Source organism: Podarcis cretensis, assembly GCF_951804945.1.
Source record: "Podarcis cretensis genome assembly, chromosome: 17".
Lineage (NCBI taxonomy): Eukaryota > Metazoa > Chordata > Lepidosauria > Squamata > Lacertidae > Podarcis > Podarcis cretensis.
Window position 1 is genome coordinate 34,575,454 of NC_137187.1, and position 14,537 is coordinate 34,589,990.

At 44.7% G+C, this 14,537-nt stretch overlaps 1 protein-coding gene and 1 long non-coding RNA gene across 3 annotated transcripts in view; both read right to left on the reverse strand.

Moving 5' to 3' along the window:
- The window catches only part of LOC307206784, a 610,614-nt gene that overhangs the window by 49,170 nt on the left and 546,907 nt on the right, over positions 1-14,537 (reverse strand). The gene's annotated exons all lie outside the window — the stretch shown is intronic.
- TRIP10 (thyroid hormone receptor interactor 10) overlaps positions 1-14,537 on the reverse strand; it is an 85,511-nt gene that overhangs the window by 26,905 nt on the left and 44,069 nt on the right. For both annotated transcript variants that reach the window (XM_079960052.1, XM_079960053.1), the window contains exons 2-5: positions 6,992-7,107; positions 2,454-2,510; positions 1,464-1,611; positions 100-162 (exon numbers count right to left, since the gene is read on the reverse strand). In XM_079960052.1, the coding sequence (XP_079816178.1) occupies positions 100-162; positions 1,464-1,611; positions 2,454-2,510; positions 6,992-7,107 (384 nt within the window). The remainder of the gene's footprint in view (positions 1-99; positions 163-1,463; positions 1,612-2,453; positions 2,511-6,991; positions 7,108-14,537) is intronic.

Consider the following 14,537-nt stretch of genomic DNA (forward strand, 5'->3'; position numbering starts at 1 on the left):
TGGCCAAATCCACAGAAGTTGTTTTAGGTCTTCCGAGCCTATGAGCCTCGGACTCTGCACACCGCTTGTAGAGCTAGGCTGAAGATAAAAACAACTCACATTTTCAAGTTGCTTGAAGGAGTTCTCCAGCTGCTGCTGAGCCCTTCGGCCTTCTTGCAAGTGCTGGAGAAGGAGAAAGTTTACAGAATGAAAGCCTTTGTTAGAAGTGTCATGGTGCTTCTGCCAGAACCCAAACAGTTCTGTCAATCATTTTCAAATGATGACTGAAGTACCTCAGAAAGAGCAAAAGGCCACCTGCTACTACCAAAAGAGTCTTCCGGCACCTACCTGCTACCTGATCTACCTAATTCTTCCCATCTTTTCACCAGAACACTACAACCCTAAGAAAACTTACTGAAGAAATGGGCCCCCAAACAGGTCCAAGTCCCTACTGTCTACAATCTGAAAAAGAGAGTTTGGGACAGAGTGGGGTGGGCTTCAAAGGAGATGCCTCAGCTTGAAAAACCAGAAGTACTCATAATTCAAGGTTACTTCCTAATCAGGTACTCTAGTCCCACTGTGCTGAAGTCATGCAGACTGCTCCACCGAACTTAATTTTGAAAAGTCATACAGAAATACTGCAATAAATAAATACAGATTAAAACACTATGTAGACAGCATAGTGGCTACGCTATTTTCAAATCCTGAATCTAATTGCTAGCCCTCTTCTCCAAAATCTGCCTAATTTTAACATTATCCTAGTTCCCAACCCTCAGTGACTCAAAAGTCAACACTGCTGATGGGAGAATTTAGCAACAACAAGGTGATATTTTTAGTGTCCCCTTTTTGTTATGTTATTCAAATTGATTTTGTTGTTGTTTTATTTTATTTTATTGTGCTTTTGCTGTTAACAAACACTCTCCTGATGGAAGAGTGACAGATGAACCAAAATTGGGTGTGGTTGTTTTTTTTTTTAAGGGGGGTACTTTACAATAAGGCATGGTGGACTCAGCAGTCAAAAACAGTTTTTGAAAGCAGTTTGCCACGCAGCATGCAGTGGCTGCTGCTCAAACTAAGAACAGATCTACAGTCCTCTTGGGCTTACAGAACTGAGTTTCACAGTTCTCTGGATCTTGGCCATCATAAGTAAGTACATAAAAAATCTCTACGCCAATGCCAGCAGCCACCAGGAACATCTGGAAGTAGCATGGAAGCTCTCCCCCACAGATGATGCAGATGGCCAAGCAATCCACTCTGTATGCACAAAGGCAAAAAGGCCAGGGACGATATGCCTTCAACTCCTGCTGAACAAGCAGCAAGAGAGCCAGGAGAGCACAAAATATGAAGAGCCCCTCACAGAGAGGTAAACCTGAATGGTTTTGTTCTTCAGGACCCCTGGGCAGCAGAATCAGAACCTGATTTGGTCCCCCGATTGACCACTATGCAGAGTTTCTTGACCCTACAAAGGCAGTGGAGCACTTTACCGACTTCCTCTCCTGTTTGAGCTCCTGCGAGTACTTGGCAACCTCCACACAGATCCGCGTTAGAAGGTTCTCAGCTACCAGCTCACGCTGGCCTGCAAAGTCGTTCAGCTCCTTCACCACCTGAAGGAAGGCCTGATATTGGCAGAACCTGAAAAGGAGAGGAAAGGCAGGAAGGTTGTGCCCAGCAGCAGAGAATGAATGAATGAATAAATCTTTATTTGTGTCGGCCATCAGCCATAGCAATAAAACAACAATGCAATATACAAAGAATAGAAATAAAAGTCAATTACATAAAATACATTTTGGGGTTTTGAATCAATAGTCAAATGGTGGATCTTATTCTGATTGCCCCAGCAAAAACCTTACAACCTTTGCTGTCACCTGCTCATCTTGATCTGCCAAGATCAAGCAGTGGCAGTGGTTGGGCGACCCAGAATGGACAATAAAAGAGGGGTGATAATCTCATTCCTCAAGTCTTTATAAAGAGTGCAAGTCAGAAGGGCATGCACCACCAATTCGGGACTGCCATCTCCACAGGGACATAAGTGTTTTTCAGTTCGAAAGCACACCAGTGCAAGTAGATAAATGGGTACTGCCGTGGCAGAAAGGTAAACGGCGTTTCTGTGCACTCTGGCTACCGTCACGGTGCCCCATTGCACCAGAAGCGGTTTAGTCCTGCTGGCCACATGACCCGGAAAGCTGTCTGTGGACAAACACCAGCTCCCTTGGCCTGAAAGCAAGATGAGGGCTGCAACCCCATAGTCACCTTTGACTGGACTAAACTGTCCAGGGGTCCTTTACCTTTTTTTACTGAATGACTGCTTGGGTGGTCGGCCCTGCAAAGAGCCCAAGGCTTGCTAGCACAAAAGTCTGTGGACCACTGAGCTAAGTTTTTGTGGTCAGAGTACTTTTGCCTCAAAAATGTGTAGCACTGAGTAGGAATATCTCATGCATCGCTGCAGCTAAACATGCACTTGACACAATACATACTTTGATTCTGGGTCTTCTCGCGTAGTCCTCTTGGGAAGATGCTTCTTCACGAGATTCCTATAAATGAGAGTGAAACTGAGCTAGCCAAAGGCATTTTGCTGCCTGAAGATGAGCTCCCGTTGTGCCCCCCACCCTCCCAATGCCTCCTTATATCATTCAGACATCAAACTCCTGCCTTCATCTATTGGCTGACATCCTGTCACCTTGTTTCATTTTGCTGCACCGTAGGGCTGACAAATCAAACAGGAGCCAGGTAAAAAATTGGACAGCTTCGATATTAGGCCTATAAGAAGCAGCTCCAGTCATGTGTAGATGGAAGTGTTGATAATTGGCACAGGTGAACATCCCAGAGATAATTCTTATCAAATGTGACAGGTTTAAATAAGCTGGTAATGTTTTATGCAACAATTTCCCATGAATGCTGGATACTGAGCGAATATTTTATCTTTCTTATCTTTTCTAAAGTGTGCATGTGGGATCTTTGGTCACATCAATCTTTTGTTTTCAAAAGTAGGCTCCCCCCCCACCCCAATTCCAGTTCATTTTCCTTCAAATATTAGAAATACACAGCAGAACTGGCAAGACCCACAACAGGAGCTTGAAAGAGGGAGAAAATCAAGCCTGCTGCCCAGGACTGACCTGCTGGGAGCCTGAAGGGCCCTGCCCTGCCTCTCTCCACCAGGCTTGGGGCAAAGCCTGACAGGCTCCATAAAGGCCTGCTGCCGCTGCTGCTAAGCAGAGAGGGCTCCGTTTTTGTTTTTCAAATGGCTTTTATTTTTTATCTATGTCATTTTAAATTGTGATTGATACTAATGCCATATTCTTAGTTTTAGATTTTATGATTTATGTGGAAATTGTTTTCCATTTGGTTGGGTACTTTTTGATGTGTTTTATTTATTGCTTGTGACTTTGGTTAGGCTAGTAATTATGTAAATCTTGTCAATGTTGTAAGCCGCCTTGAGTATTGTTTTAACTATGGAAAGACGGCATACAAAAAAAATGATGATGAAGAAGAAGTTAGGATGCATTTTAAAATAAGGAAAGATGAGCCGCTTTTATGTGGAACAGGATTTTCTTACAAAGCTAGACAGAAGACTGAAGTAAATAATAATTAACCTCCAGCCTGGGAAAAAAGATACATATGCTGTACCAAAAGGACGGAAATGACCTCTCTGGCTCTAACAGGGAAACACTCCCTTTGCAGCAGTGTCCATGCTGTTCCATAAGACAAGTGAACTCTTTTCTAATGTCTGCAGGACCAAACAAGGATCACCTGATTTAGCCAGGTAACTTCCAGAGTGGATTTTCACTATGTGCTGTACATGGGGCTGCCCTTGAAGATGATTCAGAAACCTCGGTTGGTCCAAAAAGCAGCTGCAGCCAGATGAACCAGCTGGGGTTCCATTGAGATCTCATACAACCCCTGTTCTGAAACAAATGCACTGGTTGCCAGTTCATTTCTGAGCCCAACTGAAGGTGCTCACCTTAGTGTTTAAAGCCCTAAATAACTCAGACTCAAAAACCTGAAATAATAATAATAATAATAATAATAATAATAATAATAATAATAACAACAACAATAATTTATTATTTGTACCCTGCCCATCTGGCTGGGCTTCCCCAACCACTCTGGGCGGCTTCCAACAAAGATTAAAAATACATTAAAATGTCACACATTAAAAACTTCCCTGAACAGGGCTGCCTTCAGATGTCTTCTAAATCTCAGGTAGTTGTTTATCTCTTTGACATCTGCTGGCAGGGTGTTCCACAGGACGGGCCCCACCACCGAGAAGGCCCCCTGCCTGGTTCCCTGTAGCTTTGCTTCTCGCAGTGAGGGAACCACCAGAAGGCCCTCAGTGTCCGGGCAGAACGATGAGGGTGGAGATGCTCCTTCGGGTACAGTGGGCCGAGGCCATTCAGGGCTTTAAAGGCCAACACCAACACTTTGAATTGTGCTCGGAAACATACTGGGAGCCAATGAAAGGCTGCCTCCTGTCCCACAGAGCCTCTCAGGTGGTCAGATCTGCAGGGGCCTCCCTCTTGGTAGTTCCTCTGCCCTCAGAGGCCCTGGCATGGGGTGCCCAGGGAGAGGGCATTCTCTCTGGCAGCCCCTAAGCTGCTTCCCCACAGAGGTGTGCCTCGTAGCTTCATTATACAGCTCAGCCAAGGGAACATGCTTCGCTGGGCTCAGCTGTAGCTTTCAAGTGAGCTTCAGAAGAGGGGCAACAGGAAGACAGCAAGAACTGTACTTGCTCTGCGGACGCTTTGTTTAGTTATTTCCTGTGGTTTTGGCAAACGGTGCATGAAGTGGTGGCAGGAGGCTGAGGTATAAAGGAGCCCGCAGTTGATGGACTTGTGTCCTTCTGATATTTTTGTAATTCAAGGGCTCAAGAGAAGAGGAGAAACCCTTTTAAGGGAAAGGAGCCAAATGAGAATTCTTGACTCTAAAAGGAGTAAAACTCGTGGAAAAGGATGGGTGGGAGGTGGTGAGCAGAGGTGGGACGAGAACAGACTAACCAACTCAGTTATTGGAGGAAGAGGAGGAGGGGAAAGCAAAGCAGCCAAGTTTTGTGCTGCTGCTGTCCAGTTCAATCACCTCGGAGGACTCTGCTCCCAATTCCAAGTTTGCCTGGTCATCCAGACCGGCAGACTGGGTGGTGGTAGGAATGAGTGTCACAGGATCCAGCCAAAGAGCAAAGGGACTTGGATGGCCCCTGAAGTACTGAGTCAGCCAGAAATTCAATGCTCTTTTGGGTCTTCCTGGACAAACGGCTCCGTCCAAAGCGAGTCTTTGGCTCTGCTTCATGGACAGCTGGAACAAGTGGCTGGGAAGGAGACAGCTTTAAGAAGCACGGGGACAGAGGGCGAGAGAGAAAAGAGACTGTGTCTCAAAGGTTGGACAAAGCTGCTTGGGAACTCGGCTGGACCAGTGAATCATGGGGAGAGGGGTAGGGAAGGAGAGAGAGAGAATGAATAAAAACAGACCCGGGAGCAGACGCTGGAAATGAAACTGTAAGCCTCAATTAAGAACTGGTTTGCTGGCTCTGACCAAAAGGCCCATTTAATCCAACATCCTGCATCCAGTGGATGCTCACAAGTGGGAGATGAAAGGAGAACCCCTTTTCTGTTTATCCCTGACATTTAGTATTTGGAGGAGCAGTGTCTCCCAAGCATTGGGGGGCAGGATGGGGGGAGAGGGGGGAGGAGAATTAGATTAATTCACAAGGATGGGTTTAATAAGAGATGATGGCAATTACAGTGGTACCTTGGTTCTCGAATGGCTTGGCTCCCAAACAAATCGGCTCCTGAATGCCACAAACCCGGAAGTAGGTGTTCAGGTTTGCAAATGTTTTTCAGAAGCCAAACATGACGGTCTATTGATCCCTGTGCCACCACTGTGTTCGCTTCCCCGCTGCCACCAACCCGTTTCTCAAGTTTATTTTATAAGCATTAACAAGTTTATGGTTTCAGATAATTTTTCTTGTCAGTTTCTTAACCTTAGTTTTTTTACCGGCCTATACCTTCCTAAAGGTAAAGGTAAAGGTACCCCTGCCTGTACGGGCCAGTCTTGACAGACTCTGGGGTTGTGCGCCCATCTCACTTAAGAGGCCAGGGGCCAGTGCTGTCCGGAGACACTTCCGGGTCACGTGGCCAGCGTGACATCGCTGCTCTGGCGAGCCAGAGCCGCACACGGAAACGCCGTTTACCTTCCCGCTGGTAAGCGGTCCCTATTTATCTACTTGCACCCGGAGGTGCTTTCGAACTGCTAGGTTGGCAGGCGCTGGGACCGAGCAGCGGGAGCGCACCCCGCCACAGGGATTCGAACCGCCGACCTTTCGATCGGCAAGTCCTAGGCGCTGAGGCTTTAACCCACAGTGCCACCTGCGTCCCACATACCTTCCTAATACCTTCTAAATGATTATCCCAACTGTTTAACTGACTCCTCTTAACAGATTCTCTCACTCTCTCACATCAGACTGGGCCAACCCACAGACTTATCCTCCCTCCCTCTCGACTGACTTCTTAACAACTCTATCTCTAACTCCTCCCCTTGAATTTCTATTGGTTAATCATTTTACACTTAGTTAACCCTTTCCTTATGACCCAGTATGATGTCACACACGGAGGAGGGCAAACGCCACACAAGGTGTCACTGTGTCGTTGTTTTATTGATCTAAAATAGTGGCCATCACTATATCCTGTGGCAATTCCACAATTATTCACAGTGTGAAGAACTTCATTGTTCTATCCATCATAAACCGAATGAAAAATCAACTTGATTCTAACCAAGTATCTTGAGAAGGGGAGAAAAAAGTCACTCCATCCACTATCTCTACACTATTCTAGAATCTATCAAGCACCTCAGGAGCAAGTTTTTAAACCTCGCTCTCCCTGACAAACTGCTATTCTCCAATGCCAAGCATAATGACCAGTTGGCGATGTATCCCTTCCCCTTCCCCTTCCCATGGCCCATCCCAAGCTTTGCCATTCCCTGCCAGGCTCAGCCATCCTCGTAATAACCCAGACATAATACCTACCTCAGCTGCTTTGCATACGCCTGCTCGATCTCGGTCCGCTCTTTCACAAACTTGACGTATTTGTCCATCAGGTCCAGGCCCCATTGAGTGTGGCGCTCAATTGTGTCAAATTGATCCTAAAGGGGAAGAGAGCAGGCGAAACATTACCAAACAACACCGAAAGCAAGTGTAAGTGCTGGCCCCAATAGGCGGAACCGAACAAGCATTTAGATGGTAAAAAACGTGTCCGGGTTGAACCACTTTCGGCAGCAGCTGAGGATTCGCACGCAAAGTTCTCTGCAGCTGGAAAACTAGCAGGTCAAGGATAGAACCTTTCCCAACAGAGCCACTGAGGTGTGTTGGCTCCTCTGTCAGACTAGGAGCTGTGAGTCCAGGTTTCAAATCTCTACTCAGACATGATGCTGACTGAGTGGCTTTGGGTCTTTCATCATTTTTCCACCTACCCGACTTCATCAGTTTGTTGCAATGCTGCAGGGCACAAGTGGGGAACCACGTCAACCACCTTGAGCTCCTTGGAGTAAAAAGCGAGGTACAGTGGACCCTCGAGTTATGTACCGCTCTGGATACATGACTTTCGGGTGGCGAATGTGGCAAACCCACGGGTTTTGTCATGAGCTCATGCACAGAAGTGCTCTGTGCATCACATGTGTGAACAGAAGCGCTCTATCGTACCACGTGCGTGTGCAGAATCAGCACCTCCAGTTACGGACTTTTCAGGTTAAGTACGGACCCCTGGAATGAATTTAATTCGTATCCGCAGGGTCCACTGTATAAAGGTAACAACAAGCTAGCTTTCTATGCAAATTAATTTTATTTTATTTTTTGGTATAGAAGGGGAAAAATATCTGCCATGCAAGCCCCTACCCACTGTCTGAAATGACACAGCCCAGACGCACACTAACCAACTCAGAAAGCGCTAGGTTAAACAGTGCAGAGCCTGTCAGGGCAGGAAGGAAGAGATGTGTACTTACGGATTGCATAACAGCAACAAGGCTTATCTGCCATACGCTGATCTATCCATTTGGCTCCCTGCCTAAATTTCACCAGGTAAGTGAGCTTGCAGGTGTAGGCCTGTCCGTTATGAGGTGCCAGTCATGTAGCTCTGCCCAGATGCCCACATGAGTGTGTCCCCTTGCCAGCCTTACTCATAGGTCTAACCCAGGTATAGGCAAACTCGGCCCTCCAGATGTTCTGGGACTACAACTCCCATCATCCCTGACCACTGGTCCTGTTAGCTAGGGATGATGGGAGTTGTAGTCCCAAAACATATGGAGGGCCGAGTTTGCCACTGCCTTGTCTAACCCATAACATTTTGGAGTCTGGAAGTAGAAACTGCCCCCTTCCCCTCCACACACACTAACACAAGGCAAAATCCACCAGGAATCTCCCCTGTACAAGACCCATTGAAAGCAGACAAAGAAGGACAACTGGAGCACATCTTTCTATCTCCAGATGCCCTGGGTTCTGCATAGTTAAGGAGTAAGTGATAGAAACTGTGATAGAAAAGCTAGGAGCCAAATGGCTTTTGGGACCTGTGGGCACCAAAACAGAATGTCTAGTCGCCATTTTTTTTGGGGGGTGGCAACACTTTTTATTTATTATTTTGATAAGCAGGAACTAATACGCAATTCACTTAAGTGACACATTGTTAATATCACATTTTTAACAGAAAATGTTAATACATGTTTAATTTGGTGTGGAAAATAAAAATACAGTGGTACCTCGGGTTAAGTACTTAATTCGTTCTGGAGGTCTGTTCTTAACCTGAAACTGTTCTTAACCTGAAGCACCACTTTAGCTAATGGGGCCTCCTGCTGCTGCCGTGCCGCCGTAGCACGATTTCTGTTCTCATCCTGAAGCAAAGTTCTTAACCTGAAGCACTATTTCTGGGTTAGTGGAGTTTGTAACCTGAAGCGTATGTAACCCGAGGTACCACGGTATTGGTACCGCACTTCAGTTTTCAAAACATTCTATTCTTTATTGTTAAACTCCTTAAGGCATTGTCTATCCTTAACATATACAGTCGTACCTTGGTTTTCGAACGTAATCTGTTCCGGAAGTCCATTTGATTTCCAAAACGTTCAAAAACCAAGGTGTGGCTTCCGAAAAACATTCGAAAACCGGAACACTTACTTCCGGGTTTTTGGCGTTTGGGAGTCAAAATGCACAAGTACCGAGGCATTCAAGAATTAAGGTGCAACTGTACTTCGAGGCTTCAAAGCACATACATTTCAGTGAATCTTGAGTGTCAGCCAGGCACAAAAAATGGCACCCAGATTTTTGAGGTGCTCGCAAATGGAGAATCTTCAGGTGTGAAATGTGCCTGGTGCCCTGCTAATTTCGAACCCTGATAAGCAGAGTCTGTCTCCTCACTCAACGTGCAACTACTAACCACCAGATCTACTGAGAATATCGACCTCTTGGATCCTTGCCAGTATTTCTTTATGTTCGCAACAAATATGAGAACTTTGTCTGAATGCAAGAAGGGAAACAAATGAGTCAGGGCAGTACACTCCCCTTGACACAACAATCTCCATCACAGTGGGAGCAAGGAGCCACCCAAGAACATGTGGCTGAGTTCACAAAACAAAAGGTACAGGAAGGTATTACACAGGAGAAAAGACATGGAGAAGGGTAATCCTCTGCTTTTCTCAAAAAAGGCAGCTTCTAATCATATTCTTAATAAGCCTAGTTTGAGCCTGTTTGGCAAATCATAATGGGCTTGCTTGCCCCAAGTTAGCTTGGACATGCGCTGCACACATCAACACTCTGACATGAGCCACAGTGCTGAGAATGGTGCAGAGACCATGGGTGGCGTGTGAGGTCTGGAGCAGTACAGTCGTACCTCGGAAGTCAAACAAAATCCGTTCCGGAAGTCTGTCTGACTTCCAAAACGTTCAGAAACCAAAGCGCGCCTTCTGATTAGCTGCAGGAAGCTCCTGCAGCCAATCGGAAGCCCTGTCAGATGTTCGGCTTCCAAAAATAGTTCCCAAACTGGAACACTCACTTCCGGGTTTGCGGCGTTCGGGAGCCAAAAGGTTCGAGAACTAAGCTGTTCAAAAAAAAACGTACAGTGGTACCTCTGGTTACGAATTTAATTCGTTCCGGTGTTCCGTTCTTAACCTGAAACCGTTCTTAACCTGAGGTACCACTTAAGCTAATGGGGCCTCCCGCCGCCACGCTGCCAGTGCACAATTTCTGTTCTCATCCTGAGTTAAAGTTCTTAACCTAAGGTACTACTTCCGTGTTAGCGGAATCTGTAACCTGAAGTGTCTGTAACCTGAGGTACCGCTGTAGGACTGTACAAGCAGAAAGCAGGATTTTTCTACTACCTTTGAACAAGCTGTCTATATTACACGTGACTCATATCTGAGTACTGCTATTTTGTGAATTAGGGTAGAGCTATGCCCATCCATTGGAAGCTTTTATACCACCATACAGTTGCCAGGGCTTGAAGTAAAAAATTTAAATTTATAAGCATCAATAACGTTTTTTTTAAAAGGGAAGCTTCTTTGCATAAGGTTGTCGAATAACACATAGTGCAAATTTCAAAGAATAGATGTTTATGGTCTTGGGATGAGTAAATTGGGCCTTCCCCACCATCTCTACTCAGTGTATTTATTTAAAAAATTGTATGCCGCAATCTCATAAAACAAAATATCAAAGCAGTTTTTATCTATGCACAGTGAAAACCACATAAACATTTAAAATTACAGACAAGCTACTACGAAAACTGATTTTCTTAATTTCCCTGAATAGAAAACTTTTCAGCAAGGTTTAAAAGCATTTGGGGTTTTTCTTCAGCCCAGACCCCAGCAAAGCCAGTTAGCCATTTATCACTTCTTCAACGTGGAATCCTGTTTTAAAATCCTACTTGCAGTTGCTGTAGATTTGAGGAAGTTTTCCAGCACCGTAGCTAAGCAACTTTTATTTTTATGCATGCATGCATGCTGGGGGATGAAAAGAAAGTTAATACTGTCTGAAAACCTCTCTGAATATACTGCTTATGTAACTAAACTACCTGGTGTTCTGCTTCCAAAAGTTTAATTACATCACATTATCTAGTGTAGTTAAGAGTACCCTGCTTTAAATCCACAGCGGGCCACAAACACAGGGGCAACAGGCTAGATTCTGAGTTTATTCCAGTCCTCACAGATGTTCCACATAGTCTGTTACTAGTGTTAGGAATAGATGGATCTGTAAATCCCTCAGTTTCTCATCTTCCCAATCTTAAATTCACTTCAACAAATTTCCTCATCAGTATGCAATTTTAATTGCAGTTTGCGATTTCTTTTTTAAAGCCCTCACAAAATTTGCCAGCATTTTAGTGTACATTTCCCCTAACAGTCAATTTTTCAATCCATTTTCTCTAATAGAGTGCATTTTGCATGTTACTGTCACCAAAGCACATTTTCATTTTTGTGCACTTTCCCCCAATATAAGCATTTTAATACATGCATTTTGGTTGGAGAACTGCATCCCAAAATTTGGAGAAGTGCAAATTTCAAAGAATAGCTGTTTATGGTCTTGGGAAGTGTAAATTGGGCCACCCCCGCCATCTCTACTCAGTGTATTTCTTTATTTATAAAAATACCTGTATGCTGTAATCTCATAAAACAAAATATCAAAGCAGTTTTTATCCATGCACAATAAAAACCACATAAAGATTTAAAATTACAAACCAGCTACCACGGAAACTGATTTTCTTAATTTCCCTGAATAGAAAACTTTTCGGCAAGTGTTTGAAGGTTATTAGAGAAGACGCCTGCTGCATCTGTTGGGCTAGCCTTCCACCTTACTGGGTTTCATGCTAATGTCAAATGAGCTTTGCCAACTGGGGAGGGAAATGCTTTGTGTGGTTTGCTGTCTTCCTCCCCTCTCTCCGAGTGCTCAAAATAAACCACACAAAGCAATCGGATAAACGAAACCACAAAACATTAATTCCCACAAACATTTTAGGAGAGCCTCAACAGTATTCGCTGAGTCCTACCCTCTCTTTCTTACCGAAAAGACTACAAGTATTCTAAACATAGGACTAGATTCAGATTGACACAAGGCTACTACTGAAAAGAGAAACTCTGTGTTGAGTTTTCTTTCTTTCCCTCCACAATATAGTCATATCTCAAGTTACAGATGCTTCAGGTTACGTTTTTTCAGGTTACAGACCGCCGAAACCCGAATGGGTTATACTTCCGGGTTTTGGCAGTCACACATGCACAGAAGCGCTAAATCGCACTTTGCGCATGTGCAGAAGTGCCGAATCGCAACCCACGCGTGCACAGAGGCGTCGCTGCAGGTTGCGAACACTGCGGGTTGCAAACGTGCATCCCACACGGATCACGTTCACAACCTGAGCGTCCACTGTATAGGGAACAATTTACCTGGTTACATTGTGCATTTCCAGTGGGGAAACACACAAGCAGATGTCATAACACAAGGTAAAAGTGACAACAGGGAAGAACTCAATTCAGGGATGCTATTTCCTGAGGCAGCTCCATGTTTGACCCAAACACATGAGCACTGAATATGCCAAACGCCAAAAAGCAACGGGCTGTCATGCAATGACATCTTCTATGTCAAGAGAATAGGTCAACTGCAAAATAATATTTTGGCCAATGGAAAAGAAAAAACAATCCCAGCAAGTGCCAAAGCAAATCATTTTAACAACTTTCATGCTGATTCCTTGAGTCAGCCACTCAGACCTTGGCTCTGCCTACCGAAAAGAGAGGGGAAAAGTCCCAAGCAAAAGGCAGATTCAAATAACAGGCTTAACTTCAGAAGCGATGGAGGTTGGCAGGAGAAAATTGGCAACTGCTGAATTCTGCACTCCAAGCAAGCCATATTATTGGGAAGGGCTGCCCTGCATGCTCTAAGGTTTAGAAATGCTAAGCAGGAACTCAAAAGAGCTTCAGCAAAGTCTTCTGCTGATCTGTATACAAATTGCAAGCGGACCTTTAGGCACAAATTTTGCAGCAAATCTACCCCGAACTGGAAAGTGCTAAATACAAACTGTTATGTACTGAAGTTCTCACCCTGGGCCAGTAGGGGGATACTGTAGATAGTTATGCAAATAAGGGATCGAAAGTGACGTTCAGTGATTGGATAGTTTTAGAAAATTGTTACAGTTACGTTGTACTGGAGCTCTATATAAGCAGGCTGACTGAACCCTTCAGTTCAGTTCTGTTCCGGCCTGTGAATAAACAAGAGCTGTTTGAAGAATCGCTGTGTCGTCTGATATGTTCACCCACAACTTAACACAAACGGTCTAACGCTGCAATCCAAACCACACTTACTAAACACACCTAGGATTGTGTGCCGTACAAAGGTGGAGAATGAGTATGGTATCCACTAAGGAAGAATGGCAGTTTACAATGCTTGAATATGCTGAATTGGCAGGTATAGTGAATAGGATAAGAGAAAAGGATGCAAAAAGAATATAAGGAGGACTGGAAAAAGTTCAATGAATATTTTAAGAACCGGTATAAACAAGTAAATAACCTAGCAGGTCTTTCTTGAGTAAATCCAGCGGAACAGGAGCAAATAGAAATTAACAGAGGAAGAAATTTGAAGGTTAAAAATCTGGAATATGCAATTTAGTAGAAAAGTAAAGAAATTATGAAAAGGGTAGAAGGGGAGTCGCTAGGTATTTAGTTGTACTGTATGTCGTTACTGGTACGAAAGTTGTATAATTGGTTGGTGGAGGGAAAAGGATGTGTGTTTTGTTTCTGTATTAAAACTGTAAATAAAAATATTAATTTTTTTAAAAGGATTGTGTGCTGTAAGTTAATTACATTATTCTAACGACATATTTTTTAATGTGTCTGTCAGGCATTACACGCATTGGCCAGAACACCAGACAGATTTGCTTCTGACTGCACAAGCAGAACACTGCCTGCATATTTTGCCATCTCTCTTTGCATAAGAGATGTCTTTGGATACAAAGGCATACATTTTTTTTAAAAAATCTTAATATTAATAATAATGTAAATCTAACATTAAGGGAGGACGCAGGTGGCGCTGTGGGTTAAAGCCTCAGCGCCTAGGACTTGCCGATCGAAAGGTCGGCGGTTCGAATCCCTGCGGCAGGGTGCGCTCCTGCTGCTCGGTCCCAGCGCCTGCCAACCTAGCAGTTCGAAAGCACCTCCGGGTGCAAGTAGATAAATAGGGACCGCTTACCAGCGGGAAGGTAAACGGCGTTTCCGTGTGCGGCTCTGGCTCGCCAGAGCAGCGATGTCACGCTGGCCACGTGACCCGGAAGTGTCTCCGGACAGCGCTAGCCCCTGGCCTCTTAAGTGAGATGGGCGCACAACCCCAGAGTCTGTCAAGACTGGCCCGTACGGGCAGGGGTACCTTTACCTTTACCTTTTAACATTAAGGGAAGAGCCCAAAATACCCTGAAGGAGACTAGACCCACCTCAAGACTCTGTAGCTAAGGTTCTGACTGCATGTCAGATACTGTAAAATAGAAATAATTATTTTGCCTTCTCTTTTAATCTTTCTGCTGTTGGGTCAAACACAGCCATCCAACATCCGAATCTCACAGGTA